The sequence below is a fragment of the Saimiri boliviensis genome, chromosome 14, assembly GCF_048565385.1.
Source record: "Saimiri boliviensis isolate mSaiBol1 chromosome 14, mSaiBol1.pri, whole genome shotgun sequence".
NCBI lineage: Eukaryota > Metazoa > Chordata > Mammalia > Primates > Cebidae > Saimiri > Saimiri boliviensis.
This window is the reverse complement of record NC_133462.1, coordinates 19470911-19498772: the sequence shown is the minus strand read 5'-3', so window position 1 is coordinate 19498772 and position 27862 is coordinate 19470911. Positions and strand designations below refer to the sequence as shown.

The 27862-nt window shown below is 42.7% G+C and overlaps 1 protein-coding gene and 1 pseudogene across 3 annotated transcripts; one reads left to right on the top strand and one right to left on the bottom strand.

Moving 5' to 3' along the window:
- Positions 1-68: 68 nt before the first annotated feature.
- On the bottom strand, positions 69-1271 carry LOC101036904 (uncharacterized; annotated as a pseudogene).
- On the top strand, positions 1163-27798 carry ZNF566 (zinc finger protein 566). 3 transcript variants are annotated; one of them, XM_010347991.3, is made up of 5 exons: positions 1163-1447; positions 7638-7705; positions 11851-11977; positions 12298-12393; positions 26774-27798. In XM_010347991.3, exons 2-5 carry the CDS (start codon positions 7697-7699, stop codon positions 27796-27798), a joined length of 1257 nt encoding a protein of 418 aa, XP_010346293.1. In that variant the 5' UTR covers positions 1163-1447; positions 7638-7696. The 3 variants fall into 3 exon arrangements, with proteins under 3 accessions (XP_010346293.1, XP_074242579.1, XP_074242578.1); XM_074386478.1 differs by lacking the exon at positions 1163-1447 and adding an exon at positions 1456-4811; XM_074386477.1 differs by lacking the exon at positions 1163-1447 and having other exon boundaries at positions 6642-7705.
- The last annotated feature ends 64 nt before the right edge of the window (positions 27799-27862 follow it).

The window sequence follows — 27862 nt, the reverse complement described above, 5'->3', positions numbered from 1 at the left end:
GACTACAGGCACGGGCCACGACGTCCGGCTAATTTTTGCATTTTTAGTATAGACAGGGTTTACACCATGTTGCCCAGGCTGGTCTCGAACCCCTTGGCCTCCCAAAGCGCTGGGATTACAGGAGTGAGCCACCGCGCTAGGCCAGAATTTGCCCTTATTATTAAGCTATGCATGCCTGTGTATACAGTATCTTTATAGGTCAAAAGCAGGCAAATATTGGCCATTAGCTATACTTAGTCCAAGTACACAAAATAATTGCAGGAGAAAGTGAAACGCTCCTTACTTCGTTTCCCACTCATTTATCACAAAGCACACAGAAGTCAGAATAACACCTGCCCTTTGCAATTCCAGACTCCTCTCTTTTTCTCCAAACCTGTCCCACATTTGGGATACCTTCCCTTCGACCTCCCCAATTACATCGCAAATTCTTGGTCTACACCCTTTTTGCCTCCCCAACCAGCTTTGAGTCTTACAACCCCTGGTCCCATAACCTCTCTGCACTAAGGAGCACCAAACAAAATTCACGCCAGAACAGTGGCCAAAACAGCAACCCGGGATGTTTACGCCTGCGCATACTGGATGCACAGTACTCCCGGAAGTCTCCGGCCGGTGGCCCAGCGCCGGCTAATATGTGAGAGCAATTAGATAACTTTCCGGCCGGGCGCAGTGGCTCAAGCTTGTAATCCCAGCACTTGGGGAGGCCGAGGCGGGTGGATCACGAGGTCAAGAGATTGAGATCATCCTGGTCAACATGGTGAAACCCCGTCTCTACTAAAAATACAAAAAATTAGCTGGGCATGGTGGCGCGTGCCTGTAATCCCAGCTACTCAGGAGGCTGAGGCAGGAGAATTGCCTGAACCCGGGAGGCAGAGGTTGCGGTGAGCGGAGATCGCGCCATTGCACTCCAGCCTGGGTAACAAGAGCGAAACTCCGTCTCAAAAAAAAAAAAAAAAAAAAAAAGATGACTTTCCAAGGGTCCAACTGCCTTCCCAGTTCCGAACTACATCTCCCAGAAGGCTCAGCGGTGCGGTAGGCTTCCCATGCTGAGCTGTCGTGTTTCTGAGGCTGTCCAGCGCCTGGGGACAATAGGACGAGTCCAGGAGCTAAGCCCATCTCAAACACGTCGGAGTGGCTTTCTTTGGGGGCCAGGGTCTGAGCCTGAAGCGGGGCTCCATGAAGACTCTGGGGCGTCCGCTGTTAGATGAGGGGCGCGATCCTTTCTGCGGGGCTGACTCTAGGCGCGGTCAGCTGTCCTGACGATCGGGAGTCATCTTGTCCAGCCCTAATACGTCTCTGACTACATCTCCCAGAGGACTCCTCGGTATGACTGTGCTTCTCGCGGGATTCAGCCTCCAAGTCACGCGCTGGCGGGACCCCCAGGACTTCACCAACAACTACCCTAGTGCCACGGAGGTTTCTGCTGCTTCGGGAGCTCGTTAGGCCTAAGGTGAGGAACCTGGGAGAGGGCGGGTCCGGGGGCCGAGCCTCGGCCTTGTGCGTCGATAGAGGTGAGGTTGAAAGTGTGCGCTTACGTCTCTGTGGAGGTGTGTGGTGAATGATCGCGCGATTGTGACAGGCTGCTCTTGTGATGAGTGTTTCCAACGCTCACACCGTGTGCAGCACGGCCTCGGAGACTGGCTGCTGGTGTGTGTGAGAAGGAGCAGGGCCACGTGCGGCATTGTGTGCGCGGCTGTGGGGAGCTTGTGGCTGCTCGAGTCCCTGTTGTCCCCGTAGTGGGGTGGGACTGTGTGGCTGTGTGACTGTGTGCGGCAGAGTTCAGGTGGGGATACCTGCGAGTAACTGCATGTTTCTATCTGTGTGTGTAGCTGTGGTTAGTGTGTGATCGTGACTGTGACCGGGTACAGGTGTGCGCCGACTGACAGTGTGGTTATACTGTGAATGTCTCCTCGGTAAGTGTGCCCTTGTGCTTGTGTGATCGATAGGGGCCCTGCATGTGCGACCCTGTTGCTTTGGGTGTGGATTGTCTGTAGTCGAATGTCCCCATGGTGGGAATGTGATCAGGTTTGTGTGGCTGTATAAGTCACACAATGTGAGGTTTTATCACTTATGTGTACTTCTCGAGGCATTATACTCCAGTTTTTCCCCGTTTTAAAACTTTATATGAATGTTGTTGTACTCTCTCCGGTTTATTTTTACAATTCTGTAAATCATCCCTATTAGATAAAATAGCAGTTCATTCAATTTTTTTGCTATATTGTATTCTCGCTTTTGAAGTATACCACAATTATTCATCCTTTCTAATGATGGACGTATTAGTTATTTATAGTTTTTTTTTTTTAATTTTATAAACAACACAGCCACAAACGTTCTTTCACATGGGGTACACATGCTTGAGTTTATTTACCAGTAGAATTGCTGGTCCATATGATATCTTCCACTTTACTAAACAGTGTCAAAATATCTACCAGAGTGGGAGGACAAACTTGTACTTGAACAGCAATGTTTGAAATATTTTATTGCTCCATATCCCTACCAAAACATAGTTCCAAGAGTTAAAAAGATTTTTTTAGGCCAGGTGTGGGGCTCACGTGTGTAATCCCAGCACTTTGCCAGGCCAAAGCTGGAGGATCGCTTGAGGCCAGGAGTTGGAGACTAGCCTGGGCAACATAGTGAGACCCTGATTTTACCATAAATAGATTAATTAATACATTACAAAAAAAAGTTAGCCAAGCATGGTGGCTGGCACCTGTAAGTTCTAGCTACTTAGGAGGTTGAGATACAAGGATTGCTTGAGCCCAGTAGTTTGCAGCTGCAGTAAGCCGTGATCACACCAGTGCCCTCCAGCCTGGTCAACAAAGCAGGAGGCTGTTGATAGAGCTTATATAAAATGTGCAAGTCTTAAGTGTACAGCTGTGTAACACTCCTAGATGTATATAAAGAACTTTGCCACCAAGACCTGAGATGGTTTCCTCATGCCCCTTCTCAGTTGTTTCTCCCCCACAATCTATTCAGAATTCTATCATCCTTAACTAGTTTTACCCATTCTTTTTTTTTTTTTTTTTTTTAGACAGAGTCTCTCTCTTGTTGCCCAGGCTGGAGCGTAATGATGCAATCTTGGTTCACTGCAACCTTCGCCTCTCAGGTTCAAAAGATTCTCCTGCCTCAGCCTCCTGAGTAGCTGGGATTATAGGCACCAGCCACCATGCCTGGCTAATTTTTGTATTTTTAATAGAGACTGGGTTTCACCAGGTTGGTCAGGCTGGTCTTGAACTGCTGACTTCAGGTGATCCATCTGCTTCGGCCTCCCAAAGTGCTGAGATTACAGGTGTGAGCTAGTGTGTCCAGCTGTTTTACACATTCTTGAACTTTATGTATACATGGAATTATACAGCATGTACTGTTTTATGCCTGGCTTCTTTTGTTCTACATTATGTTTGTGAAATTCATGTTGTTCAGTGTAATTATACTTAGTTCTCATTACATTGGGGATATATTGCAGCATATTAGTTAATTACATTGTTGATAGATATTTGGGTAGTTTCCAGATTGGGGCTGTTACAAATGATGCTGCTGCTGTGAACACTCTACCATGTTTTTCATGAACATATGAAGGCTTTTTGTCCAGGGTTAACACTTAGGAGTGGCATTGCTAGATCATAGGGTAGGCTAATGTTTAATAGATACTACCAAGTTTCCATGTGGTTGTTCCAGTTTACCCTCCATCCAGCAATGTATGAAATTTCCAGTTGCTTCATATCCTCAAATCCTCTTCATAATTTGGTACTGTTAGTTTTTTTTTTTTTTTTTGAGACGGAGTTTCGCTCTTGTTACCCAGGCTGGAGTGCAATGGTGAGATCTTGGCTCACCGCAACCTCTGCCTCCTGGGCTCAGGCAGTTCATCTGCCTCAGCCTCCTGAGTAGCTGGGATTACAGGCACGCGCCACCATGCCCAGCTAATTTTTTGTATTTTTAGTAGAGACGGGGTTTCACCATGTTGACCAGGATGGTCTCGATCTCTTGACCTCGTGATCCACCCATCTCGGCCTCCCAAAGTGCTGGGATTACAGGCTTCAGCCACCGCGCCCGGCGGTACTGTTAGTCTTTTAACTATTTTATTGGTTGTGTGGTGCAATGTCATCATAGTTTTTTTTTTTTTTTTCCTTTTGAGACAGAGTCTTGTTCTTTCGCCCAGGCTGGAGTGTAGTAGTGCGATCTCAGCTCATCGCAACCTCTGTCTCCCAGGTTCAAGTGATTCTCCTGCCTCAGCCTCCCAAGTAGCTGGGATTACAGGCAGGTGCTACCATGCCCGGCTAATTTTTGTATTTTTAGCAGAGACAGAGTTTTACCATGATGGCCAGGCTAGTCTCAAGCTCCTGACCTCAAGACGTAAGCAAGCCTGCTGTTTGTGCTGTTATCTCATCTCTCAAGGTTATCAGCTGCATAAATAACCCTGGAAAATGGCCCAGTTAAAGAGTAGTTAGAGACTTGCATTCTAGGCATACCCAGCAAGACGTGTAAGAGACCTACAGTGACTGTCAGTGACTGTCTTTCCTAACAGTAAGTATTTTGTAGCTGCTACTCATTGAGTTGAGGAAGTTTTCTTTCTTATTGCATAAGCCTTTTTTTTTTTTAAATTAATCAGTGCTGAATTTAAAAGAGAGGAGCAGATCTTCAGATGCAAAAATTCAGCCTGTATGGCTGCCCTCCAGGATAAAGAGGGAGTGTTGAGAATGCACAAGCATGGTATGGAGATGTTGAAGTGGGAATATTTTATGCCATTCTGCTTGGAAGGTACAGCATTTGAGGACATCCCTTTAACCAGAGGAAGGCCAGGAGGAGAGACCAGAAAGGTGGGCTCAAAATGAGGAATACAGGAGAAGGAACTCTGTTTCCAGTTCTTTCTGGATTATTTTTCACTCTTTTTTTTTTTTTGAGACAGAGTTTCACTCTTGTTACCCAGGCTGGAGTGCAATGGCTCGATCTCGGCTCACCACAACCTCCGCCTCCTGGGTTCAGGCAATTCTCCTGCCTTAGCCTCCTGAGTAGCTGGGATTACAGGCACGCGCCACCATGCCCAGCTAATTTTTTGTATTTTTAGTAGAGACGGGGTTTCACCATGTTGACCAGGATGGTCTCGATCTCTTGATCTCGTGATCCACCTGCCTCGGCCTCCCAAAGAGCTGGGATTACAGGCGTGAGCCACCGTGCCCGGCCAGATTTTTGACTCTTTAGTATCTAGCACAATGCCTGGCCATTGTATATCATAGGCTATTTGGTTGATAAAAGAATACTAAGAGCTTAATATTTAATAGTAATAATGATATCAAAAGACGCATTCAGATTTTAAGGAAGAGACACTTAGATTGCTTTGGTTTTCATCTGGGGAAATGCTTATGGGTAGAGGAAGCCATTAGAGAACTGATAACATGGTGCTACTTTCTGGGTGGTCAGTTTTACATGAAATAATTGATGAATTGCAAGAAGCTTGGTGCATAGAGAATAGTATTCACTGCTGTTTATAGTTTGTGTAATTTTAAGTTTATTAAATTCTTGTATCTAATAAGCAAAACACCAAAATTTTCTTTTTTTTAAAAAAAGACAGGGTTTCACCATGTTGGTCAGGCTGGTCTTGAACTCTCGACCTCAGGTGATCCGCCCACCTTGGCCTCCAAAGTGCTTGGATTACAGGCATGAGCCACCACACCTGGCCATTTAAATTTTCTTAAACATTGAAACATTGATCACTAATTCAGTTCTTCCCCTTAAACAATTTAGTCTTCCTTTAGTATTTTAGTATAACTAATTCTTTTGGGCACTTTACCATCTTAAAGTGAAGATGTTTATAAAAATTACACACAAGATCGGGTGCAGTGACTCACACCTGTAATCCCAGCAACTTTGGGAGGACAAGGCGGGTGGATCACCTGAGGTTAGGAGTTTGAGACGAGGCTGGCCAACATGGTGAAACCCCATCTCTACTAAAAATACAAAAATTAGCTGGGTGTGGTGGCAGGCACCTGTAGTCCCAGCTACTTGGAGGCAGAGGCAGGAGAATAGCTAGAATCTTGGAGACAGAGGTTGCAGTGGGCCAAGATCGTGCCATTGCACTCCAGCCTGGGTGATAGAACAAGACTCCATCTCAAAAAGAAAAAAAAGAATATATACAATTGGCCAGGTGGTGGAGGGGCTCACACCTGTAATTCCAGGACTCTGGGAGGGCAAAGCAGGCAGACCACTTGAGGCCAGGAGTTGGAGACCAGCCTGGCCAACATGGTGAAACCCCATCTCTACTACAAATACGAAAGTTAGCCAGGTGTGGTGGCACACACCTGTAATCTCAGCTACTTGGGAGGCTGAGACAGAAGAATCACAGGAACCTGGGAGGGGGAGGGGGAGGTGGCAGTGAGCAGAGATTGCATGGCTGTACTCCAGCCTGGGTGACAGAGTAAGATTCTGTCTCAAAAAAAGAATACGGGGCCGGGCACGGTGGCTCAAGCCTGTAATCCCAGCACTTTGGGAGGCCAAGGCGGGTGGATCACGAGGTCAAGAGATTGAGACCATCCTGGTCAACATGGTGAAACCCCGTCTCTACTAAAAATACAAAAAAATTAGCTGGGCATGGTGGCGCGTGCCTGTAATCCCAGCTACTCAGGAGGCTGAGGCAGGAGAATTGCCTGAACCCAGGAGGCGGAGGTTGCGGTGAGCCGAGATCGTGCCATTGCACTCCAGCCTGGGTAACAAGAGCCAAACTCTGTCTCAAAAAAAAAAAAAGAATACATACAATTGTTATAAGTTGTATTACTACACTTACACTTAGAAGCTATTTTAAAACATCAGTGATTTGAGTTTAGTCTATGTTTACATCATTTTATACTTTTAAATTCTTTCCTATTGTTACTATTATTAATTTTAGAATCTTCCTAAGGTTTCAGTAGTATTTTTTATTTTCTGGGTTTCAGTTATCTTAAGTCAAGACTCATTAACCCCAAAAGTCTTCTCAAACTAAGCAAGCAAGTTGTTTTTGCTTAGCACTTGCAACCCGATTATACAATCCAAGCACACTGAATACTGGTTTAGCCCAGGTATATCCATATTTCAGAAGTATTTAATCTGAACAATTGTAATTTTAGGAATTAATTGTTAAGAATTCATATACAGGTAAAATGACATATGCACAAGGATATTTATTGCAGCATTGTTTATTACAGTGAAAAACTAGATAAAGCTCAAATGATGATTGGCCACAGATTAGTTAAATGAATTAAGTTATATCCATTTAATGGACTACAGTGTTGCTATTAAGCCAGTTATGTAGCACAATACGTACTAATTGGGACCTTATTCCAGGATATATTAAGCAAAAATAGCAAGTGAAGATGTTTATAAACATGTGTAAGAAGCGTGTATAACATAATTTGAGTTAAAAAAAATCTTTATAAGTGTGCATATGTGTGTATACAAACATGTATTCTCCTAGCCATATGGAGTTGCCCTAATCCATCCTGCTCCAGTTATAGCCTGATATCTTTGAAGTTAGTGATGATAAAGAGATTTGCCCATTCTCCTCATTGATACCCCATAAGTGTTTCTAAAGCATGAACAGAAGGGAAATCATCTGCTGGGCTGGGAGCTGTGAGGAAAGTAGGGTCTTATCTATCTTCTTTTGCCTCTCCCAGCTCTACCCTTTTCTAAAAGAAGAGCCAAGAGAAGATCCTTTTCTACAAATATCAAAGCCATGGCTCAGGTGAGATACTGTTTCCTTTTGCTCAGATAGAGTGATTTTTACCCCTAGTACCTGTAAACATTTGCTTTCCTCATTATGATGCTTTTTGATGTTAGAAAGAAAAACACCTTTCAAAAGGTTTGGTTATAAGCAATGCCAGAATTTTGCTGTAAAGGAAAGGATCTCTAACAGGCCAATTCATAGAAAAGAAAGAACTCATTAGATAATCATTGTTAGAAAATTTACCTTTTTTTGCCGGGCGCGGTGGCTCAAGCCTGTAATCCCAGCACTTTGGGAGGCCGAGGCGGGTGGATCACGAGGTCAAGAGATCGAGACCATCCTGGTCAACATGGTGAAACCCCGTCTCTACTAAAAGTGCAAAAAATTAGCTGGGCATGGTGGCACATGCCTGTAATCCCAGCTACTTAGTAGGAGGCTGAGACAGGAGAATTGCCTGAGCCCAGGAGGCGGAGGTTGCGGTGAGCCGAGATCGCGCCATTGCACTCCAGCCTGGGTAACAAGAGCGAAACTCTGTCTCAAAAAAAAAAAAAAAAGAAAATTTACCTTTTTTTTTCTTTTCTTTCCTTTTTTTTTTAAGATGGAGTCTCTGTCTTCCAGGCTGGAGTGCAGTGGTGCGATCTTAGCTCACTGCAACCTCTGTCTCCTGGGTTCGAGCAATTCTCCTACCTCAGCCTTCTGAGTAGCTGGTATTACAGGTGTATGCCACCACACCCAGCTAATTTTTGTATTTTTAGTAGAGAAGGGGTTTTGCCATTTGTCTAGGCTGGTGTTGAACTCCTGACCTCAAGTGATCTGCCCACCTTAGCCTCCCAAAGTGCTGGGATTACAGGCATGAGCCACCATGCCCAGCCAAAAATTTATATTCTTTTTTTTTTTTTTTTTTTTTGAGACGGAGTTTCGCTCTTGTTTACCCAGGCTGGAGTGCAATGGCGCGATCTCGGCTCACTGCAAACTCCGCCTCCTGGGTTCAGGCAATTCTCCTGTCTCAGCCTCCTGAGTAGCTGGGATTACAGGCACGCACAACCATGCCCAGCTAATTTTTGTATTTTTAGTAGAGACGGGGTTTCACCTTGTTGACCAGGATGGTCTCGATCTCTTGACCTTGTGATCCACCCGCCTCGGCCTCCCAAAGTGCTGGGATTACAGGCTTGAGCCACTGCGCCCGGCTAAAAAATTTATATTCTTAACTCACAGTTAACTATTAGTCAGCCAAGTGGTTGAATAACAAATTTCTCTGAAGAAGTTTTAATTAGATTAATGTGCATCAGAAACTCACCTATCTATTTCTCAAGAATACTCACTTGTAGGCCGGGCGCGGTGGCTCAGGCCTGTAATCCTACCTAGCACTTTGGGAAGCCAAGGTGGGTGGATCACCTGAGGTCAGGAGTTCAAAACCAGCCTGGCCATCATGGTGAAACCCCATCTTTTAAAAAAAAAGAATATTTACTTCTTTCCATAAAGAGATTAAGAATTATGTAAGTAATAATGGTCTGACTCAGATCAGGTTGGGGATCATTTTTTTACATTGTTTTCCAGGGTCCTCTTTCAGGAATAGGACATGCATTTCTTCCTAAACAACTCGTCTTCTTTCTAGTTTCCCCTGCCTTTTTTTTTTTTAAGACAGAATCTCACTCTGTTGCCCAGGCTGGAGTGCAGTGGCACAATCTCGGCTCACTGCAACCTCTGTCTCCTGAGTTCAAGCGATTCTCATGCCTCAGCCTCCCAAGTAGCTGGGATTACAGGCACGTACTACCATGTCCAGCTAATGTTTATATTTTTAGTAAAGATGGGGTTTTACCATATTGGCCAAGGTGGTCTCGATCTCTTAACCTCATGATCCACCTGCCTTGGCCTCCCAAAGTGCTGGGATTACAGGTGTGAGCCACCATGCCCAGCTACCCTGCCCCACCCCACTTTTAGACAATGTTTACATACTCATTTACAAAGTCCTTGAACATCTCCTATCTCAGACTTTTACCAGAAATCCTGATAGTATAGAAATGTGTTCCCCACATTGAATTAATTAATCTACCTTGCTTAGACAGTGATTTGACAGGATGAAAATAAGAAATCAGGGGCAACTCAGGAAAAAGCTCTGATTAGCTCCATAGACCTGGGTTTTGCAATACTAAAATACGTGCTGTGGTTTTGTTTGATTGCAGTTTTAGTACATGGCACGTTCTCCTGGTTAATGAGCCTTTTATGTCTGAGAGTGTGACTAGTGGTTGGTACAAAGCTCTGATACCTCACTAAGCATCCATGAAAAATTGAAATCAGTGGTTGAATGTGGTGACGCACACCTGTAATTCCAGCATTTTGGGAGGCTGTGGTTAGTGGTTTGCTTGAATCCCGGCAACCAGCTTGGGCAACATGGCAAAACCCTGTCTCTACAAAAAATACAAAAATCAGCCAGGCATGATAGTTACTCAGGAGGCTGAGGTGGGAGGATCACTTGATCCCAGGAAGTGATGGTTACAGTGAGATGTGATCATACCACTGCACTTCAGCTTGGGTGACAAAGGAAGACCCTGTTTAAAAACAAAAACAGTGATGTCAGTAATGTCAACAGTGAAACTGAATCGTCCTTCATCAGGTCTCTGTCACTTAGTTATCAGGGGAATTTAAAGCTGGGCAGTAGGTGGTTATAAATAAGGTTGGGCCAGTGTTGGGGAAGTCTTTAAAGATCACCTCCAGCCTGAATATCTAAAGGCAAAAGAATAGATGTCTTTTATAGCCTTATAATAGAATATTATTCAGTGAGAAACATATACTTATGAATAGCATTTGTTGTAACAAGGAACATTTCTTATTATATAAGAGTCTGGCATAGGAATGAGTCAGAGTCTTAAAGTATATGCAAATATAATTTTCTAAGGTACAGTATTTTAAAAAGTAATTTTATGCACGTCTACAAGGGAAGCAGTTCAGTTCTGGTTTTGTCCCATCACCAGTCCCACTCCAAGAGGCCAATGCCCTCAACTCTTGAAAACTGATTAATCACCATTTTTTGGTGAACTCACTTTAGTCATTATCTCTTGATTGACTGCAAAGTTAAAAGGAACATTGTATTCCCATACCGCAATAACCATCATTTTTCCTGATGGTTATCATATCACCATTTTTGGTTAAATCGATAGTATACACCTTATTATGGCTGCAAATATTATTCTCTGCCAAGCAAGCTCATGGCTTTGTTCTGCAGAACGCTTCATTTTCCTGGGGTTAACTGCTTTGTTCCCCATTTGCTTAGTCTGTATTTATATCCAGAATCTCCAGCATCACTGCTAATTAATATGTTTCCCTGTGGTCAGACACATAGTTCCTTTTGATGTAGAGACTTGCTTCCCCATTTCATGTTTCTTTGTTCCCATCTGGTCTAGTTTCCTCTCTAGGCCGGCTGCACAGCTTTCCTGAGACTTTACCTACTTCCTGAATCCTGTGTTGTCTTCTTTTTTTGTTTAGTCCCTTGTTTTTGTGGAACACATTCTCTAGAAGTTTCCGAAGAAACTGTTGAGTGCTTGGATGTCTACAAATGTCTTTTCTCAACACTCAAAACAGAATGATAGTTTGGTTATGAAAGTCTAGGTTAGCGTTTATTTTCTCCATCAGAATATTGAAGAATTGTTCTTATCATTTCTCACTTTTAGAGGTGTTCTTGAGAATTCCATTGCCCTTCTAATTTTTGATGCCTTTTATATGACCTGCTCTTCTCTCTGGAGGCTTTTAATGTCTTGCCTTTATCCCTTATTCTGAAATTTGACTCTCAGCTATTTGGGAAAAGAGGGGCAGAAAGAAGATCAGACGTATCATTGATTTATTGTATGACAGGTATAGTGTGAAGCATTGCAAATACAATTTCATTTAACTGGGAAAGCCCTCTTAGCTGAATTTTTGTACCCAATCTTGTTTGAGTAATGGAGATATCCTACCATATTCAGGCAGTTTCCTTTGGAGGAAACAGAATGACATGGGAATGCAGTGATTCAGTTGTGCTTATTTGTTCATAATCTTCCACTGCGTCCCAGACATCCATCCATATGCTCACTATATTTTACTTCCTCTACCTTAATCTTTTTCTTCGCTCTTTACTTCACAAAAAATACTTTTTTTGATTAATCAAGTCATATACATGGTTATTGTTCCAGGAGTCAGTGATATTCAGTGATGTGTCCATAGACTTCTCTCAGGAGGAGTGGGAATGCCTGAATGATGATCAGAGAGATTTATACAGAGATGTGATGCTGGAGAATTACAGCAACCTGGTTTCAATGGGTAAGGACATCTGTCCATAGTAATTTAGATTCTGCCCTTGGAAGGTCTGCTTCCTCCAATGTGAAATGCTCACCTGCCTCTTCAAAACCAGTTGAATTTCAACATCCTGTTCTCACAGGAATGTTCTGAATATTGCAGAGTTGGAAAAAGGAAGCTGCACTGAGTTTTGGGGGATGTTTTACATCTTCTGCTCATAAGTCCGTTGTACCTTTCTTTGACTCTTCTCATAATATCATGTCTGTCTTTATAATGAAGGGACTGGATTTGAATTCTAGGATATTCTCATGATAAATTTGTTTTGTTACTTCTTTTGTATGCAGGGCATTCTATTTCTAAACCAAATGTGATCTCCTACTTGGAGCAAGGGAAGGAGCCCTGGTTAGTTGACAGAGAGCTAACAAGAAGCCAGTGGCCAGGTAAGTGAGGCACAGCAGGTAATGCCCAATTTGGCCAGTAGAGAGACTGCATCTTTTAGATGCTATCTGGGAAACTCCCCTCAAAGTCTTTTGACCTGTTGTGCAAATGTAAGACCTTTCCTCCATGAGCTTTCAAATGATCCTACCTTTCCCCCTTACGTAACACATTTTGCCTGCTTTTCTCTTCTTCTTTTTTTTTTTTTTTTTTTTTTGAGACAGAGTCTCACTCTATCACCCAGGCTGGAGTGCAGTGGTGCAATCTTGGCTCACTGCAACCTCTGCCTCCCAGGTTCAAGCAATTTTCCTGCTTCAGCCTCCTGAGTAGCTGGGATTACAGGCAGGCACCACCACATCTGGCTAATTTTTGTATGTTTAGTAGAGACAGGACTTCACTATGTTGGCCAGGCCGGTCTTGAACTCCTGATCTCATGTTCTGCCTGCCTCAGCCTCTCAAAGTGCTGGGATTACAGGCGTGTGCCACTGCACCCAGCTACTTTTCTCCTCTTATACTTCCCTCTCAGTTCTAACCAGCTGGTGCCCTCTTCCACCCTCTCTAGTGATATTCTTTCTATCCATATTTTGGATTCATTTCCTTCCTAGGTTCTCATCCTCCTTTGTATTTGGTCTAATAAAAGCATCACTGTCTCCAGAAATAGATATTTTCCTACACTGCCAAAGACTTATTTTCTTTTACTAAGATTTTTGAAATAGGGGTTTATGCTCTCATTTATTCATTCATATATATTTTTTACTAACATTTACTGATTTTTCTAACATGTATGAGGCACTCAGCTAGTTGCTGCAGAGTTTAAAAAAGGAATAACAATTTCAGAACTTACTGCCTGGAAGTACTAGAGTGTGTCTGCAAATAACTTCTACAAAGTAGAACAACCCTAGTGAAGTTAAAATAGGGAGCTTAGCAGAAAGTGAGGGCTAATAAAGTAGAAGAGGGGTTGATCCACATAGAAGTCATAGGGGAAGATTTGGGTGTGAGCATCTTTGACTTTAGATAGTGTTGGAAATAAAGGGTATATGTCTCCATGGAAAACTCAGAAGTGGCAAAGAGAGATTTGGTCTGAAGGAGGAGGAACAGGACAGCACATTCATTCATTTAGTTTATGTTTCTGGAGTGCCTATGGTATGCCCAACACTATTCTCAACACTGAGGTTACAGTAATGAGTAGAACACATGTTATCAGGCATGGTGGCTCATGCCTGTAATCCCAGCACTTTGGGAGGCCGAGGTGGGTGGATCGCCTGAGGTCAGGAGTTCAAGACCAGCTTGGCCAACATGATGAAACTCCATTTCTACCAAAAATACAAAAATCAGCTGGTGTGGTGGCATGGGCCTGTAGTCCCAGCTACTTAGGAGGCTGGGGCAGGAGAATCACTTGAACCCAGGAGGCAGAGGTTGCAGTGAGCTGAGATCACACCACTGCACTCTAGGCTGAGCGACAGAGACTCCATCTCAAAAAAAGAAAAAAAAAGAACAAGCATAATCTTTATTCCCCCAGTGTAGGGAGAGATATGAAAATAGATGAATATATGATGTATAAGGTAATAGTAAATACTCAAAAGAAACATGAAGTAGAGGAAGGGGATAAAGGATGCTATTTTATGTGAAGAGGAAAGAGAAATTTGCCATATCTTACCAAATGATATGGTAATTTGGGCAGAGACCTGAAGAAGCACAATAGTAAATCATTGTAGGTACTGGGAGGAAGCCCTCTCCAGATTGAGGAAGCCAGACCGTCAAGGGCTGTGTTGGTTGTATTTGAGGAGCAGCCCCAGAGGCCATTGACTGGAGTGGTGAGGGCAGAGGGGTATGTGGGTGGGAGATGAGATCAAAGAGGCAGTAGTGGGAAAGAGTGGGTCAGTTTATATACTGTCTGCCACACAGGCCATGGGAAATCTTTTCATTCTAAGAGAAATTATCAGAAGGCTGTGACACCTAGAAATGGCTTGATGCAACTTACGTTTTTGTTTTTGTGTGAGATGGAGTCTTGCTCTGTTGCCCAGGCTGGAGTGCAATGGCATGATCTTGGCTCACAGCAACCTCTGCCTCCTGGATTCAAGTGATTCTCAGGTGTCAGCCTCCCAAGTATGTGGGATTACAGGCACCCACCACTACACCTGGCTAATTTTTGTATTTTAGTAGAGACAGTGTTTCACCATGTTGGCCAGGCTGGTCTCGAAATCCTGACCTCAAGTGATCCTCCCACCTTGGCCTCCCAATATGCTAGGATTACAAGCTGAGCCACTGCACCTAACTTTGAAGCAACATATGTTTTAAAAGGATTACCCTACCTGCTTAGTAGGAGGCAAGGTTAGAAGCAGAGTGGCTGTTTAGCAGGTTTTTGTAGTAGACTGGTTGAGATACATTGATAGCTCAGAGACTATTGAAATCAGTGGCAGTGGAAGGAAGTGGTGGTTTGAAATCTTTTCAAGGAAGAGTTACCAGGATCCAGTCTTGGAATATAAGAGAACAAAAGAAGTCATACTTTTTAGGGAAAGCCTATGGAAGAATGGGCTTTGTAATTACTGAAATGGGGAACGAGTAGATTTGGGGGTTGCAAAGTCAACGGTGGGTTTGCTTATGTTAAGTTTCAGGTGCTTATTGGACACAGCATAGATGTCATGCAGGCAGTTCAGTATAGAAGTCTGGAACTGCGAGGTCAGATCAGCATTGGAGGGAAATTTAGAGAGTGTTTGACATAGAGATACAGAGTCTTGAGACTGGATGAAATACCAGAATAAATATAGCAAGGACAGAAACTGGAAGCACCCTAATACCCCCAGAAGTTTACAGCAGGAGAACATATGGCAAGGAAATGTAGGCTGAGCACACAGCAGGATAGAAGGTAAACTCAGGAAGAAGAGTACCAAGAAGATATGACCATGAAGATTAGATAGGTAACAGTATCTACGTGCATGTTCTCATATAATTCTGTGTTTTTTCCTTTAGTGCAGTTCAAGTATTTATACCTTCATATTTAGGCTGTTTTCTAATCAATGCTTGTTTGTAAAAGCACCATTCTTTATGCATATAAGCATTCTTTATGTAAAAGCACAACTTTAGGCCGGGCGCGGTGGCTCAAGCCGGTAATCCCAGCACTTTGGGAGGCCGAGGTGGCTGGATCACAAGGTCGAGAGATCGAGACCATCCTAGTCAACATGGTGAAACCCCGTCTCTACTAAAAATACAAAAAATTAGCTGGGCATGGTGGCGCATGCCTGTAATCCCAGCCACTCAGGAGGCTGAGGCAGGAGAATTGCCTGAACCCAGGAGGCGGAGGTTGCGATGAGCCGAGATGGCGCCATTGCACTCCAGCCTGGGTAACAAGAGCGAAACTCCATCTCAAAAAAAAAAAAAAAAAAAAAAAAAAAAAAGCAGAACTTTATACATACAAATTTTCCTGTATTTGCTTAGGATAGATTTTCAGAAACAAGATATTTCTTTTTTTTTTTTTTTTTTGAGACAGAGTCTCACTCTGTCGCCAGGCGCCAGGCTGGAGTGCAGTGGTACAATCTTGGCTCACTGCAACCTCCGCCTCCTGGGTTCAAGCAATTCTTCCGACTCAGCCTCCCAAGTAGCTGGGACTACAGGCACACGCCACCACACCCAGCTAATTTTAGAACCAAGATATTTCTGAACCTTTCAGACACTCACAATGTGTTTGGTAGTATTCTTCATTGTATTCTCTAAAAATGTTTAATTTTTATTTCAAATAAATGTTTTGGCTCATTTATTTGACAAGTCATACAATGTTGTTTTTCTTTTTTTAAATTATTTATTACTTTTTAATTTTTTTTATTTTTAAAGATGGGGTTTCACCATGTTGGTCAGGCTAGTCTTGAACTCCCGACCTTAGGTGATCCACCCGCCTTGGCCTCCAAAGTGCTTGGATTACAGGCATGAGCCACCACGCCTGGCCGGAATGTTGTTTTTCATTGTGAAAATTTTCAAAAGTACGTGCCACTCATCTACTGCTATTGTCACACAAATATTTTCTTTTTTTGGTTTTGTTTTTGAGATGGAATTTTGTTCTTTTTAGCCAAGCTGGAATGCAATGGCACGATCTCGGCTCACTGCAACCTCTGCCACCTGGGTTCAAGCAATTCTCTTGCCTCAGCCTCCCGAGTATCTGGGATTACAGGCGCCCACCACCATGCCTGGCTAATTTTTTTGTATTTTTAGTAGAGACAGGGTTTCACCATGTTGGCCAGGCTGGTGTTGAGCTCCTGACTTCAGGTCATTCACCTGCCTTGGCCTTCCAAAGTGCTGGGATTACAGGTGTTTGAAAATATTTGCTGCACCCGGCCGCAAATATTTTCAAACAAATACAAAACTTCATTTCATTTTGCCCTTGCATAATCTCATTATGTCATTCTTAAAAAATATGGACATGTTCTCCCTTATGTAACTTTAACGCAAAGTTATATAAATGTTACAGTGATATCTTGGTATATTCGACTGCTTTATTGTCATTATACTGAGTAGGTGTGAGAGTGAACATTTTCACCATAGTGTGATAATTATCTTTAACTTGTTCATATGTTTTACATTTTTAATCTATTACTGTGTTTATTCTGTCAGTTTTTGTGGACTTTGCAAAATAATAACGGTTTACCTGTCTATTGGTTTCCATAGGGTGCTTTTACTTTTTTAAAAAAACAAGGTCTCACTCTTTCCCAGGCTGGAGTGCAGTGGCATGATCATGGCTCACTGCAGTTTTGACCACTTCCTGGGATCATGTGATCCTCCCACCTCACCCTCCTGGGTAGATGAGACTACAGGCGCATGCCACCACACCTGGCTAATTTTTTGTCAAGACTGGGTTTTGCCACATTGCCCAGGCTGGTCTGAAACTCCTGGGCTCAAGTGATCCCCTGGCTTCAGCTCCGAAAGTGCTGGGATTACAGGCGTAAGCCACTGTTCCCAACCTAGCTTCCTAATTTTTTAGTTTCTTTGAGACAGAGTATAGCTCTCTTGTCCAGGCTGGAGTGCGATGGCATGATCTGAGTTCACCTCCAAGACTGAACTGATTCTTGTGCCTTAGCCTCCTGAGTTATGGGGATTACAGGCATGTGCCACCACACCCCGCTGATTTTTGTATTTTTAGTAGAGACAGGATTTTGCCATTTTGGCCAGGCTGGTCTCTAATTCTGGGCTTCAAGTGATCCTCCCACCCCAGCCTCCCAAAGTGTTGGGATAAGATAACAGGAGTGAGCCACCTCACCCAGCCCAGTTGTCTGATTTTAACTTTTCTTCAACACTTGTATTTGTTTACAATTATACCAGCAGTATATGAACGTTCCCATTGTTGCACATGCTTCCTAGTGTACAAAATTGTCAAACTTGGATTTTTATCAGTTATTGAATGTATAATAATAATTTGGTGTGGTTTTAATTTGCATTTCTTTTTTTTTCTTTTCTTTTTTTTTTTTTTTGAGACAGAGTCTTGCTCTGTCACCCAGGCTGGAGTTCAGTGGCACGATCTTGGCTCACTGAAACCTCTGCCTCCTGGGTTCAAGCAGTCCTCCCGCCTCAGCCTGGAATTACAAGCATGTGCCACCATGCCCGGCTAAGTTTTATATATATATATATTTTTTATTGAGACGGAGTTTAGCTCTTGTTACCCAGGCTGGAATGCAATGACGCGATCTCAGCTTACCGCAACCTCCGCCTCCTGTGTTCAGGCAATTCTCCTGCCTCAGCCTCCTGAGTAGCTGGGATTACAGGCACGCACCACCGTGCCCAGCTAATTTTTTCTATTTTTAGTAGAGACGGGGTTTCACCATGTTGACCAGTATGGTCTCGATCTCTCGACCTCGTGATCCACCCACCTCGGCCTCCCAAAGTGCTGGGATTACAGGTTTGAGCCACCGCGCCCGGCCAAGTTTTATATTTTTAGTAGAGATGGGGTTTCACCATGTTGGCCAGGCTGGCCTTGAACTCCTCAAGTGATCCACCTGTCTCAGCGTCCCAAAGTGCTGGAATTACAGCCATAAGCCACCATGCCCGACCACATCTCTTTCTTCACTGATGAGTTTTAACACATATTTTCATGTCATTATTGGTTTTCTGAAATTCTTTAGTGAATTGCCTGCTCAAATCTTTTGCCTGTTTTTCTGTTGGTCTGTATTTTTCTTTTCCTTTTTTTTTTGAGATGGAGTTTCGCTCTTGTTACCCAGGCTGGAGTGCAATGAAGCGATCTCAGCTTACTGCAACCTCCGCCTCCTGTGTTCAGGCAATTCTCCTGCCTCAGCCTCCTGAGTAGCTGGGATTACAGGCACGCGCCACCGTGCCCAGCTAATTTTTTCTATTTTTAGTAGAGACGGGGTTTCACCATGTTGACCAAGATGGTCTCGATCTCTTGACCTCGTGATCCACCCGCCTCGGCCTCCCAAAGTGCTGGGATTACTGGCTTGAGCCACGGCGCCCGGCTGTATTTTTCTTAATGATGTGTAAGGGTTCTTTATATATTCTGCTTATGAGACTTTGCATATTCTACAAACTACAAGTGTCTTTTTCCACTTTGAATTGAATATAACTCTCTTTTTGGTTTTCTTTTGGGTGAACAGAAGTTCTTAATGATTAATGTAGTCAAATGTATTCATCTTTTAATGCTTCACACTTGTTGGGACTTGAGTAAGAAATTCTTCCCTAGCCTATTTTTGAATCTTACATAAATGCAATCAGCCCATATGTATAGTCAGCCCTTCATATCTGTGGATTCTGCATCTGCAGACTCAACCAATCATGGATTTAAAATATGTATAGTTGGCCCTCCTTATTAATAGGTTGAGACCTACAGTTGGTTGAAACCAACTTACTGTGCCATTTTATATAAGGGACTTGAGCATCCGCAGATTTTGGTGTCTGCCATGATCCTGGAACCAAACCTCACCCCTCCTCACCCCTCCCACCCAATACAGAGGGCCAACTGTACATTGTTATCCCTTTTAATATATCTTTGCCTGCCACAAGGCCATGAAGATTTTCTTCACTGTTTTCTTTTTAATAGATGATTCTTGTTCCTTTCCATTAGAGGAAAATATTACATTTCTCTAATGGAAAATGTAATATTTTCCTCTAATAGGCTAAATTTTTACTGTGATAAATTAAGATATGATTACCTTTATTCCCCTTGTGCCTTGCTTCTGGTAGTATTTTTTTTTTTTTTTTTTTTTTTTTTTTTTTTTTTTTTGAGACGGAGTTTCGCTCTTGTTACCCAGGCTGGAGTGCAATGGTGAGATCTCGGCTCACCGCAACCTCCGCCTCCTGGGCTCAGGCAATTCTCCTGCCTCAGCCTCCCGAGTAGCTGGGATTACAGGCACGTGCCACCACGCCCAGCTGATTTTTAGTATTTTTAGTAGAGACGGGGTTTCACCACGTTGACCGGGATGTTCTCGATCTCTTGACCTCGTGATCCACCCGCCTCGGCCTCCCAAAGTGCTGGGATTACAGGCTTGAGCCACCGCGCCCGGCCGGTAGTATTTTTTAATCTGAGGACTTACATCTTTCTTTTTAGTGATAGGAAATTCTTGGTAGTCATCTCTTCAAAATATTACCTTGTTTTTTTTTTTGTTTTTTTTTTTTTTTTGTATTTTTAGTAGAGACGGGGTTTCACCATGTTGACCAGGATGGTCTCGATCTCTCGACCTCGTGATCCACCCGCCTCGGCCTCCCAAAGTGCTGGGATTACAGGCTTGAGCCACCGCGCCCGGCCAACTTATAAACTTTTTTTTTTTTTTTTTTTTTGAGACTGAGTCTCACTCTGTCATCCAGGCTTGAGTGCAGTGGCATGATCTCAGCTCACTGCAGCCTCCGCCTCCCAGGTTGAAGTGCTTCTCCTGCCTCAGCCTCCCGAATAGCAGGGACTACAGGTGCGCGCCACCACACCTGGTTAATTTTTTGTATTTTTAGTAGAGACAGAGTTTCACTGTGTTAGCCAGGATGGTCTGGATCTCCTGACCTTATGATCTGCCTGCCTCAGCCTCCCAAAATGCTGGGATTACAGGCGTGAGCCACAGCACTCTGCCATTTTTATCTTTCTTCTGTATGATTTATACTTTTTGGACCTTTAGAAACCTTCCCTAGCCCAATTTTGTATTTTAATTCCAATTTTTTTTTTTAGACAGAAAAAGTCATCCCAGCTAGAGTGCAGTGGAACAATCACAGCTCACTGCAGTTTTTATCTCCTAGGCTCAGGTGATCCTCCCTCGTCAGCTTCCTGGGACTACAGGCATCTGCCATCACACCCGGCTAACTTTATATTTTTTGTGGAGACAAGGTTTTGCCATGTTGCCCATGCTGATCTTACACTCCCAAGAATTTTTGTTTTCACTTTCCTATTAAAGCCCTATTAATGCAACTTTAATTGATTTTTGTGACTAGTATGAGATGGAGATTAGTCATCTTTTCTTTTCTTTTTTTTTTTGAGATGGAATTTCACTCGTTACCCAGGCTGGAGTGCAATGGCGCGATCTCGGCTCACTGCAACCTCTGCCTCCTGGGTTCAGGCAATTCTCCTGCCTCAGCCTCCCAAGAAGCTGGGATTACAGGCGTGTACTACCATGCCCAGCTAATTTTTGTATTTTTAGTAGAGACGGGGTTTCACCATGTTGACCAGGATGGTCTCGATCTCTTGACCTCATGATCCACCCGTCTCGGCCTCCCAAAGTGCTGGGATTATAGGCGTGAGCCACCGCGCCCGGCCTCTTTTTTTTTTTTTTTGAGAGGGAGTTTCACTCTTGTTACCCAGGCTGGAGTGCAATGGCGCGATCTCGGCTCACTGCAACCTCCGCCTCCTGGGTTCAGGCAATTCTCCTGCCTCAGCCTCCTGAGTAGCTGGGATTACAGGCACGTGCCACCATGCCTAGCTAACTTTTTGTATTTTTAGTAGAGACGGGGTTTCACCATGTTGACCAGGATGGTCTTGATCTCTTGACCTCGTGATCCACCCGCCTCGGCCTCCCAAAGTGCTGGGATTACAGGCTTGAGCCACCACACCAGGCAGAAAACTCCATCTTAAAAAAACAAAAAAAATTTACTTTATGTTTTATTTAAAATGTTGAGTTTTTAGTATGTATAATTACATTGAATTTGGCCAGGCATGGTGTCTCATGCCTGTAATCCCAGCACTTTGGGAGGCCAAGGCAGGCAGATCACTTGAGGCCAGGAATTTGAGACCAGCCTGGCCAACATGGTGAAACCCTGGCTCTACTAAAAATATAAAAAGTATCCCAGCTTGGTGGTGCACAACTGTAATCCCAGCTACTCAGGAGGCTGAAGCACAAGAATTGCTTGAACCTGGGAGGCAGAGGTTGCAGTGAGACAAGATCATGGGAGGCAGAGGTTGCAGTGAGATGAGATCATGCCACTGCACTCCAGCCTGGGTAATGGAGTGAGACTCTATCTCAAAAAAAAAATTACAATGAATTTGTAGATCACTTTAGTAGTAACTGATATCGTTGTTATATTAAATCATGTTAACCATGATCACAGTACTTTTCTCCAATTATTTAGGCCTTCTTGATGGTATTTCAATATATTTTTACAAACTTATCCCAAAAAAGGGCTTATAGTTTTTTTGATATTTTATTTCTAGGTATTTTCTGTATGTTTTTAGGGGTCTACAAATGCAGTTAACTTGTTTATTGCATAGGGTATAGACTGAGATAATTCCAGCTGGAGTGTAGTGGCTAACTTACTGCAATCTGGACCTCCTGGGCCCAAGCGATTCTCCTACCTCAGCCCCCTAGTAGCTGAAACAGCAGGTGTGTGCCACTATGCGCAGCTGATTTTTAAAATTTTGATAAAAACAGTCTCCCTATGTTATCTAGGCTGATTTTGAACTCCGGGGCTCAAGCAGTCCTCCCATCTTGGCCTCCCAAAATGCTGAGATTACCGGGCCTAGCCTAGGAAAAGCCTTCCAGTTTTGGCAGAAGGAACAAGAAATGGTATTCTTAACACCAAGAGAAACTGGGGCAATCTGTTGCTTCTGAGTGTTTACACATACATACAAATATATGTATATGTTTTCCTGCCTGTTTTTCCATGTCACAGCCTCCAGACAGTCTCACAGCAATAGCAGCAGCAGCAGTAGAAGCAGTGGGGGCCTGCAGGTATCTAAAACTACAGGGGATAGGAACCTTCTTTTCTTATTAGAGTTGCTACAGAGTGAACCCCCATCACTTTTTTTCCTCCTGCCACACCCAGCCGTAGTTGCAGAAAGTACAAAGCAGAGGGAGGTGACTTAAGCCCCAGGGTTATGACAAGAGAACCGAAGAGGGGAGATCCAGGGAACAAGAAAGTATCAAGGAACAAGTTCAAAAAATCACAGCAAGGAACAAGTTCAAAAAAGAATCCATGTTCAAGTTCAAAAATTCCAAAGTAAAAAAAAAAAAACCACCTCAGTTTTTATGAACTCCTAGGCTCTTTTGACCTGAATATATGTGGATCTGTCCATAAATAACATATCAAAGACTAAAGTTTAAGTTTTAGATTGGACTAGGTGGTGCACACACAGGACAAATCCAAGTAACATTGCAAAGCCCTTGAAAACCAAACTGACGTTGGAATCAAAGTCCACAGGCTTGTTGGAACTTGCAGCCTGAACTAAACAGGGTCAATACCTGTTCAAAGGAAAGTATCAATCATCTGCATACGATTTATTTTATTTTATTATTTATTTTTGAGACAGAGTCTTGCTCTGTTGTCCAGGCTGGAGTGCAGTGGTGCAATCTCAGCTCACTGCAACTTCTGCCTCCTAGGTTCAAGCAGTTCTCTGCTGCAGACTCCGGAGTAGCTGGGATTACAGTTGCCCACTACTATATCCAACTAATTTTTTGTATTTTTAGTAGAGATGGGATTTCACCATGTTGGGCAGGCTGGTTGTGAACTCCTGACTACATGATTCATCTGCCTTGGCCTCCCAAAGTGCTGGGATTACAGGTGTGAGCCACCAAGCCCAAGAGAGTTAATTCTTCTTTACGTGTTTGATAGATTTTACTAGTGAAGCCATCAAATCTTCATCTTTTCTTTATTACGAGGTTTTTGATTACTGATTGAACTATCTGACTCATAATTGCTCTGTACAGATTTTTCTGTTTCTTCATCATTCAGGCTTGGTAATTTCATGTTTCTAGGAATTTATCCATTTTTTTCTAGTTTATGCAATTTGTTGGCATATCATTATTCATAGTCACTTATGATTCTTTGTTTGTTGTTTTAGAGATGAGGTCTACCTTTACTGCCGGGGCTAGAGTATAGTGGCACGATCATAACTCACTGCAGTTTTGAACTCTTGGGCTCAAGCAATCTTCTGCCTCAGCCTCTCAAGTAACTGGGGCTACACTTTTGAACCACTCTGCCAAGCTAATCCTGACAATTTTACAGTTTCTTTGTTGCTATCTCACTCTTTCTCATCTGATTTTTTTATGGTGGTATGATTTGATGTCTTTCTTTTTGTCTTCAGTGTATCTACTAGAGACTTTTTCTTTGTGGTTACCATAAGGCCTACATAAAACATCTCATAGTTATAATGGTCTGTTGTAAGATAATAATAATTTTAGGCTGGGTGTGGTGGCTCACACCTGTATTCCCAGCACTTCAGGAGGCTGAGGTGGGAGGATCGCTTGAGTCCAGGAGTTTGAGACCAGCCTGGGCAACATACTGAGACCCTGTCTCTACCAAAATATTTAAGGATCACTTGAGGTCAGGAGTTTGAAACCAACCTGGCCAACATTGTGAAACCTTGTCTCTACTGAAAATACAAAAAATTAGCTGGACATGTTGGCGGGCACCTGTAATCCCAGCTACTTGGGAGGCTGAGGCAGGAGAATCGCTTGAACCCGGGAAGTGGAGGCTGCAGTGAGCTGAGATTGCACCACTGCACTCCTAGCCTGCGTGACAGAGCTAGACTCTATCTCAAAAAAAAAAAAAAAAAAAAAAAAAATTAACCAGGTGTGGGAACACACACCTGTAGTCCTGTAGTTCCAGCTACTCAGGAGGTTGAGGTCAGAGGATCCCATGAGTCCAGGAAGTGAGTTTACAGTGAGCACTCTGGCCTGGGCTACAGAGCAAGACTCTGTCTCTCAATAATAATAATAATAATAGTAATAATAATAGCTTAATTTGACCACATATAAAAAGTCTACACTTTTAACTTCTCCAACCATGTCATGTTATTGATGTTGCAATATATATCTTTTATATATTGTGTATCTATTAGTAAATGACTGTAGGTTTACTTATTTTTAACCTGCATCTTTCAGCCACCACACCTGGCCTACGTGTATGTTATAATAGTTTACAAAGCTATACCTTCCTTACCCCTCCATTTCCTTGTCTAAGAGTCGGTGACTTTGAAGTCTTCTAGTTACTCTCCCTGCCTTTTTTTTTTTTTTTTTTTTTTCATTTTTTCATACAAGTCAGGGGGTCAGGCGCAGTGGCCCACCCTGTGGTCCCAGCACTTTGGGAAGCTGAGGCAGGTGGATCACCTGAGGTTAGGGGTTCTAGACCTGCCTGGCCAACGTGGCAAAGCCCCATCTCTACTAAAAATACCAAAATTAGCCAGGCCTGGTGTCGCACACCTGTAATCCCAGTTACTCTGGGCCCATAGCACTTCAAAACACTACACTTGCCTAATGTCCCTGCTTTTGTATGGAAATCCTTCCATAGTACTTACAAACATTAATCCCAATCCTCACAACAGTCGTAAGGGTTATCATTCCTGTTGTATTAGATAGAGAATGGCAGGCTTGGAAAATTGAACTAATTTGCCCAAGAAAATAAAGCTTATAATTATTCAAATTTGAGTATAAAATGCATGTAACTGAATCTAGTATCTTTGATCTGTCAGTACAATACACTGCCTTCCATTTTATTCTCTCTCCTTCTCTTGAACCTACAAATGTCTTTTCTGCCAGTCATTCATCACTACTATAGTGCTCATGTACTTGTTAAGCCCCCTCTTCTCTTTAACAAAGGTTAGCATCTCAGAATTCCAAGACAAACGCTATTTTCATCAAACTCCAAACATATACTATATCTGTCCACAAATGAGTCCTATTTACTACTCATACTATGTTCATTTCACACTGGACTTTTCTTAAGCTAGGCTTTTTTCTGGATTGCCACCCTCTAGTTCCTTATCATTTTTTTAAAGAGCTCTGGCTGTCCAGTTACAGAATCCAGAGCAGGGCTATCCAAGAGAACATTCAATGGTGATGGAAATATTCTATATTTGTGATGTCCAGTATATACTTCCAGTACAAAAGCCACTGGCCACATTTGGCTGGTGAAAATTGGAAATATGAATAATGTGACTGAGAAACTGAATTTTCAAATTCAACTATTTCAAAATAAAATGCACATTTTATTTAAATTATTTGAAATTTTAAAAGCCACGTGTGGCTAGTGACTACTCTCTTAGACAATGCATATCTAACCAGGGGCTGGCGAAATTTTTCTTGAAGGTCCAAATAGTAAGTATTTTAGGTTTGCAGTTCACACATTTTCTATCATACCTACTCACTTCTGCCCTTTTAGCACAAAAGCATCCATAGATAATATGTAACAAGTGTGGCTAATAAAACTTCATTTGTAAAAATGGATCCAGAGCCATAGGCCATAGTTTACCAATCCCTGGGGATTTTCCATTAGGCATATTCATTTCATCCTGACAATAGCCTTGTTAACAGTGTGATCATTCATTCATTCATTCATTCACTCATTTATTGAGACAGGGTCTCACTGTCACCCAGGCTGGAGTACAGTGGTGCAGTCTTGGCTCACTGCAACCTCTGCCTCCCGGGTTCAAGCAATTCTCTTGCCTCAGCCTTCCCGGTAGCTAGGATTACAGGTGCATGCCATCATGCCTAATTTCTGTATTTTTAGTAGAGGTGGGTTTTACCATGTTGGCCTGGCTGATCTCAAACTCCTGACCTCAAGTGATCTGCCTATCTCACCCTCTCAAGATGTTGGGATTATAGGAGTGAGCCATCACACCTTGCCACTTCCCTTATTTTACAATTCATACTGTGGGATGCTGTTATGTGTCTGTGTGTGTATATGCAATGAGAAATTGCACGTGGGTATGATTAGAGTCATCCTTTAACAAGGGAGATATGACTAAGGCATGATGTGTATGTTTAGCAAGCTTCCCAAAGGAATTCTAACCTATAGTAATGTTTGGGAACCTGTGACTTACTTTGTTTTCCTAATCACTCCCCTCATCTTATGATGTAACCTGATTTCTCTCTGTTTTCCTCATCCATTTGTAAAAAACAGCAGTTAAATTCTCCCATATTGACTGAAGTTTTGTTTCTCACAAATAAAAACATGAGTGATTGCTTTCATATTTTCTTTCAGTCCTGGAATCAAGATGTGAGACCAAGAAATTATTTCTGAAGAAAGAAATTTATGAAATAGAATCAACCCACTGGCAAATAATGGAAAAACTCACAAGACGTGATTTTCAGTGCTCTAGGTTCAGAGATGATTGGGAATGTAATATCCAGTTTGAGAAACAACTTGGCTCTCAGGAGGGACATTTCAATCAATTGATATTCACTCATGAAGATCTGCCCACTTTGAGGAAGCATCGATCCTTTACATTACAGCAAATCATTAATAGTAAAGAGAAATTCTGTGCATCTAAAGAATACAGAAAAACCTTTAGACATGGTTCACAGTTTGCTACACATGAGATAATTCATGCCATTGAGAAGCCCTATGAATGTAAGGAATGTGGAAAGTCCTTTAGACATCCCTCAAGACTTGCTCATCATCAGAAAATTCATACTGGCAAGAAACCCTTTGAATGTAAGGAATGTGGAAAAACCTTTATTTGTGGTTCAGACCTTACTCGACATCATAGAATTCACACTGGTGAGAAACCCTATGAATGTAAGGAATGTGGTAAGGCCTTTAGTAGTGGTTCAAACTTCACTCGACATCAGAGAATTCACACAGGTGAGAAGCCTTATGAATGTAAAGAATGCGGGAAGGCCTTTAGTAGTGGTTCAAATTTTACTCAACATCAGAGAATTCATACTGGGGAGAAACCCTATGAATGTAAGGAATGTGGCAATGCCTTCAGTCAGAGCTCACAACTTATTAAACATCAAAGAATCCATACAGGTGAGAAACCCTATGAATGTAAGGAATGTGAGAAGGCTTTTCGTTCTGGCTCAGACCTTACTAGACATCAGAGAATTCATACTGGGGAGAAACCCTATGAATGTAAGATATGTGGGAAGGCCTATTCTCAGAGTTCACAGCTTATTAGTCATCATAGAATTCATACTAGTGAGAAACCCTATGAATACAGGGAATGTGGAAAGAACTTTAATTATGGTCCACAACTTATTCAGCATCAAAATTTGTACTGGTGATAAACCAGAATATATGAAATGTAAAGGGAGGCTTTTAATTATGGCTCAAAATAGAATTTATCTG

Bases quoted from the DNA above. Each gene is read 5' to 3' on its own strand.
- ZNF566 (XM_010347991.3), top strand. The intron at 11,978-12,297 runs GTAAGGACATCT...TTTTGTATGCAG, and splicing joins CAGCAACCTGGTTTCAATGG to GGCATTCTATTTCTAAACCA. The intron at 12,394-26,773 runs GTAAGTGAGGCA...ATTTTCTTTCAG, and splicing joins AACAAGAAGCCAGTGGCCAG to TCCTGGAATCAAGATGTGAG.